The sequence below is a fragment of the Carassius gibelio genome, chromosome B4 (assembly GCF_023724105.1).
Source record: "Carassius gibelio isolate Cgi1373 ecotype wild population from Czech Republic chromosome B4, carGib1.2-hapl.c, whole genome shotgun sequence".
Classification (NCBI taxonomy): Eukaryota; Metazoa; Chordata; class Actinopteri; order Cypriniformes; family Cyprinidae; genus Carassius; species Carassius gibelio.
In genome coordinates, this window is record NC_068399.1 from 14,912,779 (window position 1) to 14,924,884 (window position 12,106).

General features: G+C 37.9%; 1 protein-coding gene across 11 annotated transcripts in view; it reads right to left on the bottom strand.

Moving 5' to 3' along the window:
• LOC127956183 (neuron navigator 3) overlaps window positions 1-12,106 on the bottom strand; it is a 293,499-nt gene that overhangs the window by 71,635 nt on the left and 209,758 nt on the right. For 10 of the 11 annotated variants that reach the window (XM_052553943.1, XM_052553941.1, XM_052553942.1 and 7 more), the window contains 2 exons: window positions 8,166-8,349; window positions 2,192-2,260 (listed from right to left, as the gene is read on the bottom strand). In XM_052553943.1, the coding sequence (XP_052409903.1) occupies window positions 2,192-2,260; window positions 8,166-8,349 (253 nt within the window). Of the gene's footprint in view, window positions 1-2,191; window positions 2,261-6,048; window positions 6,447-8,165; window positions 8,350-12,106 lie in introns of those variants that run through there. The other variant, XM_052553951.1, reaches the window with a different exon arrangement.

Here is a 12,106-nt window from a genome sequence, read left to right on the forward strand (position 1 = left end):
TGTTTGTTTGGCCAGTAGCAATGAAGCAGTTAACATGAAATGTTTCTTGAAAAAAACAGTTTACAAGTTTTAATGACAATAATGTTAAAGATGTGATATATTCTGCTTTAAAGGCTGCTACTGAAAAGTCAGTACCTGAATCTGACTGAGGTGGTCAGCTGGAAGACCAGATCTCTGGATTTGCTCTTGTTTATATTAGGGTATTAATTAAAGTGTCAATGGGGCTCAGACGAAAAGCGTGAGGGTTTGACGGAGTTCAACTGTGAAACATCTCAACTTCTGAATAAATCACAGATTTTTAATAACACGTCACATGTCATCCAATCTGCATACATAAAAAGGCCTTATGGAAGATACAATTTTTCAAATTATGCCTATTACAATTTAGAGCAGGATGTTTAAGGATCAAATAAGACTCCTTCTGTCATCTGTGAATGATTCGCTTATTACTATCTTTCCAAATGAAGTACACTGAATATAGCTTGGAAGTTTTGGATTCTAGAGGACAGCTAATTTTATGCATTAATATATATCCTGCTTTCCTTACTTTAAGAAACAAGATTAGGTTGTTACAATTTTCTCTCTAACCCAGATTACTGCACAATAATCTTGTGTTGAATTGATCATTTGGGCCTCAGACATAGAGTTCATGTGCATCTCTCTGAAGAAACAAACAGGAGTGTGTATTTTTGTTTGTGTGAATGTATGTGTGTTAGTCACCTCTGAAGCCTCATATCAAATGTCAATTCAGTGTAAGAAGAAAATAAATACAAAACACTGCTGAAATTAAATGAACACTAATTTTAACAACAACAACAAAAAAAAACAGATTTATTAATGAATAATACAATTGAATAGAACCCGCCAGCCTATCACTGGAACATATTAAATATTAATTAACTATAATTAAAATGTGTCTGAAACTCATTAATTGGCTTACGAAGGCTGCATTTATTTGATCACACACAGACACACACACACAAACACACCGTTACTCCAATCCTCATGTCACATGATCCTTCAGATATCATTCAAATATGCTGATTTAGTGCACAAGAAACATTTATTATTATCAATGTTGAAAACAGTTTTGTTGCACCTTTTTATTTTTTTGGAACTTTTTTTTTCTAAGATTTAAGATTCCTTGATTTTTAAAACGAGCAACATTTATTTGAAATAGAAAACTTTTGTAACATTATAAATGTCTTCACTCTCCCTTTCAATCAATTGAATGCCTCCTTTCTGATGGAAAGTATGAATTTCTTAACAATGAATGATTCATCCATTTTTTTCCGTTTTCTCTTTGGAGATAACGTTTTTTGCAAACACCAATGAATCTGATTTCTTATCTGACTTTCAAAAGAAGCTATGCCCAGCTGTGCAGCCCTCTGATAACATTAGGTGTGAACGTCTCTCTGCACCCTTATGCTGAATCTAAACTTCTAAATAGTAAAGTACACAGCATATCTGAACTTAGGATGAGACCAAAGTCTAGCATTAAAAAACTGAACCAGGACAGAATGTGTGTACTCTTAACATTTGTATATCAGTGCTTTGAGAGAAGATCTCAGATCCCAGATACTTCAATTAAAACTGCAACGTCTTCATTCCCGTTCCTCTCCCTGCAAGCATATGTTGTCTTTGAGTAAATAATGCCGTCAGTCGAACCCTACCCATCAGGCTGTCAGTGGAGTAAGCACTATATCACACATAGTGTCCATCACATATCTCACATAGTTTGGCCAGGGGCTGCTTGAAATGCTTCGCCAGCACAAAGGTTCCCACCAGCTCTGAGATGAAGCAAATGCTTTCAGGGCCAAACAACTGCTGCCTGAGCTTGAAACAGCAAAAAACTTCCGGTCAGAAATAAACCGCATTCAAGATCTAAGGTTGATCCGGCACTTTCTGTATCCGTTCATAACAAATCATCCAAGCTATTCAGCTCAAACCCTCTAAAAAGCTCAAGAAAGATTTCTGAAATGTGAAAAAGCCAGACTACAGTTGAAGAACGGACACCATCAGCAAGCATTTCTATCGTACGCCATTCCCATCACCCAAATCTGTTGTTACATCAGTAGATCAGCTTTGAACATCAGAAGATCAGCTTTCCCGGTCTCTAGCCTGAAGGTCTGCGGAGAGTTTCAGGTGTCAGAACAGAACGAGAGCAGGCAGATACAGTTGAAGACTCTACCTTGTGTTTTTCTTCTGAGGGGCTGCTATTCCACTGTGACCTGGTGGACTTGTATATCGTGCGGTGAGACTGTAAAGAGGTAGTGGGAGAGAACGAGAGAGAGACAGGAGAGAAAAAGAGGGAGGGAGAGAGAGAGGAATGAGGTTAATGATTGGATTGAATTTTTTTTTTTCAAACTGTGGCATCTTTCTCTCTAATGCAATAAGGGCGGCACTTGGCGAGGGCTGGGCGCACACGTGCAAACATAAACAGCATGGCCTCTGTGTGCGCCTACTCAGATTCACATGACATGTCACTCGTCTCAAACCACAAGTATGTGCATTTCCTTCAACGGTCCTACTGTTCTAGTCGATGCTGTATGTTGCAGATCTGAACAAGTTCAAAGCCAAATCTCAATCTCTATATACCTGTACCTTCGAGTATGTGTGTGAATGCAGTGAGGGTTTAATACCAATAGTGGTGACTCACTGAAGGGTTTAGATTTACCTCCACAACAACATATCACTCAAAGAAAGAAATCCCACACAACAGAGAAGATATTCCTGTAGGTCCAGTCACAATATATAAAAAAAGTGAAAAGTGGGGACATCCCATAGGCGTAATGGTTTTTATAATGTAGAAACTGTATATTCTATCGCCCTTCACCAACCCTACCCCTAACCCTAACCCTCACAGGAAACTTTTAATTTTTACTTTCTCAAAAAAACCTCATTCTGTATGATTTATAAGCGATTTGAAAAATGAGGACATGGGTTATGTCCTCATAAGTCACCCTCTCCTTGTAATACCTGTGTCATACCCATGTCATTATACAAAGTTGTGTCCTGATATGTCACAAAAACACCCCCCCCCCTCACCCACACACACACACACACACTCTGTCTCACAGTGTATATACAATAAAACTTGCTACTACATTAATACAGAATTCAATATAAAATTAACTTTGGTTATGGGACAGAGTACAGTATATCAGCTTTAATAGCTTTAAAAGCGTTTAATCCAATGAGATATTGGAACCCAAAAATGGTAGAACTTTATTTTGCAGTCTTGTTCCTTAAGTAAATACTATGTACTTATTATAGCAATTACAATAACTAGGTAATAACTAGGTACCAACTCTAAACCTACCCCTAAACATAACCCTAGCCCATGTAGTTCCCAGTTATACATAGTTATATTACCAGAACTTTATTCGATAGGTAAACTGCAAGTACATGTAAGTACATGTACTGTAATATAAATTGCAACCCAAAATATAATATAATATACATATCTACTATCATGAAATACATGAACTGTGTATGTTTTAAAGGTATAACCATGAAGATATAAGTAGCACATGTAGTATATCTACAATTACTGTGAAAATACATACTTTAATGTATAATACGGCATTAGATTAACTGACATCAAAATAAGTCTTATCCAGTTTCATTAAGTTCAGAGTGAATGTAAAGTAAATATAGTATATTGTATGTGTTTTGGGAAGATTTTTGGTCATTAATACCATAGATGTAACTGAGTTCATATAAAACCAGAGGCTTCATTGGCTTTCCTGTAATACTTGATGCACTACTGAAATAAACTTCAGGCAAACATGTCCTATGGCTGTTTAGGTGAAAGTACTATACATTTTTTAGCTGATCACTGTAAGGGCAGAGAAGACTCTTGCCTGAAGCTGAGATGAATGAGTGAATTTTGTCAGATCTTATATATGATGGATGGAGGCCCTGCTAGTAGGACTTGTATTTACAACACACACACACACACACACACACACACAAAACAAACCACAAACACCCTAGGCCAAAGCACAAAACTCAGAACAGTTGGGTATACAGGTCTCAAATCTCTTACTCTCCAGCCACTGACAGCTGATTGACACTGACTTTGTTCGTTCTGGGTGTGCGCCTGTGTTTGTCTATGTTTGGATATGCTGTGTCTAAGTGGGAAATGTGCCTTGACAAGCTTTGGCGTGTAGCAGGTTTGTGAGCGCTGTGTGCTGGAATGAGAGTGTCTGTGAATGGATGGATGTTGATTACAGTCAAAGGATGAGAGAGAATGTGAAAGAGCGGATGTCCAGTTCGCAATGAATCAACAATTACAGTGGAAAAACCTTCATCTAAACAGCATCTAGGTGGTATCCCATCTGCCATGTTGAAAAACAACAGATCCTTTTAGCTGAAGGTCAGCAGTATGATTTGTTGCCAGTCCAAAGTGGTCTACCACATCCAATCAGCCTGACTAAGATGGTTTACAAGGTCAAAACCAGGTCTAACAAGTGGCAATTAAGCTGATAAACCATCTACACCATCTTGAAGCAGCTAAAGATCATGAACCAGCTGGAAATGTATGATGATGTATGTTTTCAGTCATCTCATTTATGTTTATTTGGTGTTCCATGCTAGATAACCCCAACCACAGTGATCTCTTCGATCCAAAAACCTGTTCCAAATTATTGAATATTAAAAATGGTCTGATTGGTTGTGATTGTGCAATACCCCATCAAGTTAGTCATCCTTCTGAAATTCCAAACGTTGGCTTTGATTTCTTTTTCAAATTGAAAAGATTCTTCCAAAAGTTGGCCAAAGTGAATGAGAAGGTGGGAGTGTATCCTCAGAAGGAGATCATTATGACCACCATGAACGCTTCACTTTAACAAGTTTCTACGGCGAGTGCGTGACAAGGAGCTGGCTTAAAATTACAGACTCCCTCGAGTGAAACCCTGAGGAGAGACAAAGACTTCACCAGACTGGGAGAACGAGAGGAAGACAGTGAAACAGGGAGGCAAGACAGCAGGTTAACAAGCATTGTAACCAAAGACAGCTCCAGTGAGACACTAACATTGTCTTTCACTCTCTCATTCACTCTCTCTCATGAGAGCGTGATCATGTCCACATGATTAATGAGACCCATCGTTTCTCCTCCTGCTCAAACAGGGACTCAGCTGGGACACGATGGATAAAAAAACACTCGTTTCTCTACAACTTACTTTCTTTTCCCCTCATTCCTTAAAGCATTCAGCCTAGCAGCATGACAGTGGTGAGTCAAACAATCTCAAGAATAAATTTGTTTGCCATGGGATATCTAGACACATTTCACAGTGAGAAATCATACACAGAACAACTGTGTCATGGTAACTATTCTGAACATTTTAAAATGAATATAAACAACAGGGTTTAGTGAGGAATACAAACCCACTCACTACAGTTTCTAATAAGATCTGCTCAATCTAAAAACATTAAAATGTCAAGGATGCTTATGAAATGTACTTTTAAATAAAAAAGGATGATTTTCCAGTCATATACGCATAAATGACAACTTGTCTGTGGGTACAGTACATTCACAAAAGGTGTCAGTATAGAGTTCAAGACCACTGTCTTATCAAACAGAGAAATTCGACACATAAAAAAAGTGTAAAAAAAAAAAAAAAAATCAATCTTCTTCAGTACTTATTAGTAAGTTCTAATGCAATATTACTATGCCTTCCAACAGTAAAAGACAGAAAGCAGAGAATGACCACACTCCAGAAAAAGTTTTGAAACTGAGAGAAGCTCAACAACCCATGAAATGAGTTTAAACTTAGCTCCCGAGAGAGAAACATCTCATTTTCAAAGCGGAACAGACAACTTCCAAAAAAAGGAACTAAACACCTAAATATAAAATGTCACACTGTGGACCCAGAATAATGATCAAATCTGGAGGGACACAGTAGCCTCAATACACCGCAGAGCACAGACCAAAAACTTGTGCTATAAATGTTTAAAAAACTATATCAAAAAATAAGCAACAACCATATGGCTTCCCGTCAAAGTGACGTACACTGATATGTAACATGGGTAGTACTACTGTACCTAATGCTGCCAGACTTTTTCCCATAGGACAGTCGGCTCCTCCTGTCCCGTGAGCTGAGGCCAGACAAACGTGAGCCAGAGACCACCGAGTCGAGCTGTTCACCTCGGGACATGGTGCGCTGAGAGAGAGGGATGACACTTCACCCCCCATCTCTTCCCCAGACCTAAAGGCACCGCAGTGTCCAGCTATCCCTCTCTCTCTCTCTCTGACCGTCACTCCAGCAGGTGTTGGCTATAGAAAGCCTGGACCTCTAAAACTGTAAATGGGAGCAGTGCCTATGGGTAAAACCAACCAGTGTGTGTTATAAAAAGCTCACCCCTCATTCCCAGGGATCTCAGACGGTGCTGTATTATGGTACTTAGATCTTTAAAACAAAACAGATACCCAGCTGACTGTGTGTCACAGTGTTAAAAGTGAATTTTTTATTTTATTTTTTTTTAAAGCAAAAGCAACAGCTTCTATCACCATATACTAACTAGCAACAAGTGCTAAAAGTTCTTTTCTTTCACTAATCGCAGCAGTTTGGGTGCATTTTTTCTTCCTGTGCCAGTGTATTTCCTATAAGCAAGGATTCATTAAATTGATACGTTTAAAACGAAAAAGACACTGACATTGTTACAAAAGATTTCAACAAATCAGCACATTAGAATGACTTCTGAGGAATTATGAGACTCTGAACAATGGAAAAATGGCTGATGGAAATTGTAAATTAAAACAGAAAATAGTAATTAATAATTAATAATTAATAATTAATAATTAATAATTAATAATTAATAATTAATAATAATAATAATAATAATAATAATAATAATAATAATAATATTAATAATAATAATAATAATAATAAATTCAAGATTTTGCTATTATAACTGTTTTTTCATCAAATAAAGGACTTGTAAGAATAATAATTAATTCAAAAATACTGAAAAACTTAAAGAACCCAAACCTTTGAAAGATGGAGTACATTATATTTAATTGAATTTAAAAAAGTTTCCCCTCAGAGGAGAAGCAATGGGAGCAAAGTGAAATTTAATTGGTCCTTCTGTACTGCATTTAAACATGAAATATCATCTCAGTGGCTTTTGCATTAATTATTTAGCACCAGCAATCTGATGAATGATGCTTACTTTAGGACAGCATAAGGAAGACCATTTTAACAATTAATTATTTTTTTAAGGAACAAAGCACCATAAGGGCATTAAACATAATGAGTTTATTCACTGAGTATGCAGTACACTTTTGCCAGTAAGCTAAAATGCTTCAAGAAACCCCAAGAGTCTGTTTAAGTGTTTCTGTGCAGTTGGCCAAAGACCAGAGTTGATGAATCTCCCAGACCCCTGTAACTGTACAACACACACACACTCACACAAAGATAATCGGACAGCCGCCCATTTTAACACCTGCAACCCCAAGCCAGTAAACGTTTGAAGAAACACTTCCAAAACGCCAAACAATAGCTTCCTTTTTACCCGACTTTCTGGAGCTGGACAGAGAACTAAGATAGTTATCTGAGGAGACTGTGTCTACAACATCCTCCAGGAGTGCAGCCAATCTACAGCCCTCCTGGCCCAGTTCTGCTTGCTGATGTCATCTGGTTGTGTGTGTGTGTGTGTGTGTGTGTTTCAGGCTGGCAGTCCAAGGCCCTCTGAACACCTGTCACTGCTGGATGTGGGTTGAGAGAGCTCCCATGGGCCCAGGACAAGAATGAGGGGCAGCTGTTGTCTTTCTCTCACTCTCTTCCTCTCTTTGCACTTGTGAATGCTGACAGGACAGAGAACTTAGCACTACAAAATGCACACTCGTGTTTTTCTGCCTCACATACACACACATGCATTCTGGGTCAGGTTACGTGAGCCAGGCTGGGTAACGCCACTCATGTGTGGCATCTCCTCTTCATAGCTGCTGCTAAGATTACTCATCTATTTACATCACAGTCGTGGCATTGCTTTTTTTACCAACACACCAACACACCAACACACACACACACACACACACACAGTATAGAATATCTACTGTCTAACCCTAACCCTAGCCATTTATTTCATGATGGAATGCAGAAAGATACAGAAGTCAAATGGAGGAGCAACATCAATAGATATCATAAGATGTGTCGTACCTGGACTGCATGTCTTGTGATTTGTGTTGGCTCGCTGGCGCCGCCCCTGTGGTCTGATGTGTGACGTGCTGCTGGAGCTCCACTAACGACTGCAGGTACTGCTGCTGGTGCTGCTGCTGCTGCTTGTAGCGAGACAGGATGAAGAACAGACCCAGGATGCTCTTCAGATTCCCATTACACACCTCTGAAGAGCAAACACACCAGATTTAGAAAGTACCACAAGAAGAGCTCTTTAATCCTGCATTCAACTGATGCGCTAAACCTTAAACACAGCATGTTTTTAAGTACAGAATCAAGTCAGGAGAAACCATCGTTGTGTCACATGGTGGTTAACCTCATCTTAGGGAAGTTGAGGTTTTGTTGACAAGGAGCTGAAAAAATGGTGCAGATAAGATCACCTCTGAATGAGGAAGTGATATACAGTATGACAATATGCAACTGTCTGGAGAATCCAAGTTTAGCGCGGTCATTTGAGCGTCTGGAATCTTGTGCGTCATAAATTAGACGTTAACATTTAGAAACAGTCACTGAAATGATTGACTTCTAATTGAGACCTTTTATGAGGAGACGCTGATTCAATAAGCAAAGCTTTGAAGTGGCGGACGGAGTTTAGAAGCCCGAATGCTATTATCCTGATTAAGAGCCGATGCAAAGGAGCGCTGTGAGGTGTCCTATGAGGAATGCTTTTCAAGCTTCCTTCCGAAATTGAAGTTGTGAGTCTGAATAAGTGCCAGCACAGCGTTTCTGATCACGGAGATAAAGGACTGAAGATGAAGGCAACGGCATCGATTGTCTGTGCTCTGCCTGCCAGCGACGCTTTACTCTCCCGTGCCCGTTTATGAAATGGCCTTCATTCATACTTACACACTGCTAATAGCTGGTGCTGAAAGCGACTGAAGGATGGTGGTGCTGAGGCAGTGCTAAAGAGAAGAATCCGGCTTCGTTCTGACAGCCTGCCTGTTTGTTCTGCCCGTCAGCAATGTTTGGGGTTATTAATCTCCCCCCGGTTCAATTTGGGATCGTACAGAGCTGTAATTTGCATTCTACATAATAAAGCACTCAGATGGTATGTTTCAGTCGAAAATATTTTCTGGGTCAGGCAACAGAAATTTGGCACTATTTGGTGTCGCTGCACTACAGATCAATATGGAAAAAGCAAGGCTCAATAATGTGTTAAACTGTTTATTCTGGCACGCTAATTTGCAAAATACATTTTGTATGTTTGCATTAATGGAGGGAATTCATCTTTTTCTTCACAATTGCTCTGTGCAACAGCATATGTAGTGGTTTGGATTTTGGCAAAGGCTGTCGATTCACATTAAATTGGAAACTTGGAAGTAAAAAGCTGTCAGTAAATGAACACACTTAAACAGAAGTTTAAATGTGGAGTCATTAGGTCTTACTGTCGCTAGCTGCACAAGGTCAAATGTGTATCTGTTGAGACAGGCTCATTAAAGGAAGTGAGATCAGAGAAGTGTGAATGCATTATCTATTTACGTTGATGTGGCTTTGAACACTTCCTCTGTGTACAGATGTGTTCTAGCATTCGCTGGCCAAAATAGTCAGTAAACACTTAAGACTTTGTTTAGATTTACAAAAGTGGATTGGATGTGTGTACAACATCATTCAAACGTTTGGGGCATGTAAGACTTTTTAAAAATGTTTTGGAAAAGTCACTTATGCTCACCAAGGGTTTATTTTATCAAAAGTAAAATCACCAATATTTACAATATTATTATGTCTTAAAAGAACTGTTTAATATATTTTAAATTGCAATTTTTTCCCGTGATAGCAAAGCTGGATTTTGAGCAAGTCACACAGATTTGCAATGAGGGTGAGTGAATGATGAGAAATTCCTTTTTTTGAGTGAACCATCTTTAAGGCAGCAAAGATTAAGAAAAGTGATTTCTATGAAAACAGGCTTCCTGTATTTAACATATTAATGAATGTCTTTCAATTTGAATACCTCGGAAGGACATGCTTGATCTCCTTTGACTAGTGAGAGTTTTTTTTTTGGAGTGAAAGGATTAAACAACTCAGCGGAAGTGCCTTTTCAGAGTGAGCTTGGAGTGTGTGTTTCTTGTCAAGGTGGGTTTCCCGGTCAGGTCACCAGTGATGGTGCCCCCTCTGACCCTAGGAGAAGTCTTTAAGACTGACATGCTCTATAACAAATGGCACCTTTTTCACCAGACGCTCACAGCCAATGAGATCAAAGCTCAGTCTGTGCAGAGGTCACTGTGTGCCCTGCACTTAGAAACACTTAAAAACAGGGTCCCGCTGTGCATTCTGATTCCCTACACACTGTGAACAGCGAGTCATGGCCACTGCAGCAGGAAAAAGAATATTGAGAGCTTGCACCTATCATTATTGGGGAAAGAAGGCTAGGATAACAGTCAGCAGGAGTCGAGAGCAAACTTTCTCAGAGGACGGTTTTATTGCACAGATGATGTGCTTTCATGGCGCAGGAGGTTAGGTTTCATTTTAGTACCAACTTTGTCTCAAGTGTTTCTTAAAAAAATCCTTCTGGAAATAAAAATAGAAACAAACAACTGTTAATATACAGTGCCATTTTATTAAACCAATGCAATTTGGAAATGAGTTTCGTTTTAAAATACATCAAACATTCTATCAGACAAAGAATGGCATTAAGTGCTAATAAAATATCTGAAAGTAACTCAATTCAGATTAAAGTGACAAAAATATTCATTAATAATAATAATAATCAATGTCTGACTTTTTTATTTTTCTATGTTTTATTTGTAATTTATATATTTAAGCTTGAAACTAATTTTCTCTTTGACAGAGTTATTCAATTAAAACATTTTATTAAAGTAAATTAATGAAACTTCAGGAGTAGTGAAGTTTAATCTGCTGTATATTAAATCATTTAATAAGTAAAAAAAATAATAATAATAATCAAAAGTAAAGAGAAAATTCTATATATGTGACATACTGTCTGTGGTTTAGACATTATTGCTCTTATTTTCCTTGGAAAACTCCTACACACTCAGGCACATCAAATACAAAAAAACAACTCCTTTCATTTTCACTTCTTTTCTCGAGTCGGCATGCCTCATAAAAAACTAAACACAAGCGTATGCAAGCCTTCAAACACCCTAACTCTGAAACCTCCACTAATTTAATTAAGATAGCTACTCACAGCTTTAGGAAAGATGCTCAAAAAGCACAAACACAGCCCTGTGTAAGGAAGAATGTGTGTGATAAAAACCTTGAGAAACCCAATACACAGTATATTTATGGACCCTGTGCACTCACGGCGCGGAATTTAGCAGGACAGTGAATACAGTATCCAAGCTGCTTTAGGTTAATGATATCATTCCACACTGCATTTAGTACACTTAAGCTTCTACTTATGCTGAAAAAGAAAATCAAGGATCTCTGCGGTTTGTCGATGCAGCAGTTCTAAGAAACCTAAAACGTTTCAAATATGATCAGATTCAAACATCAACAGGTCTCTATGGACTCAAACACACGCCACTCATGCAGCTTATGAATTAATTAAAATTATGTGATACTTGATGGCGCATGTATGGAATTAAATGGAAATTATAACATAATTATTATTCCACTTTGTTCTGAGATGTTAATGCGTGGTTATTAATATTCCCTTTGGGTATTTTTTATATATTTATGGCAATGCTGTTTGTTTTTGCTAATTTTTTTTTTTTTTTTTGATAACAGAAACTGGAAGTGTTAACACATTAAATTAATTAAACACTATTTATTAAAAACCTGCTTCTATTACATTTTTAGATTTTGATTCTGAATTCTTTTCAATAAAAAAATGGTAACACTTCACAATAAGATCCCACTAGTAGTTTAATGTAGTTAGTAGCGAGCAATAGATTTAGTACAGCATTAATCTTTCATGTTTTCATGTTCATGTTTGCTCAAGTCCATTAAACAGTATTAACAGATAC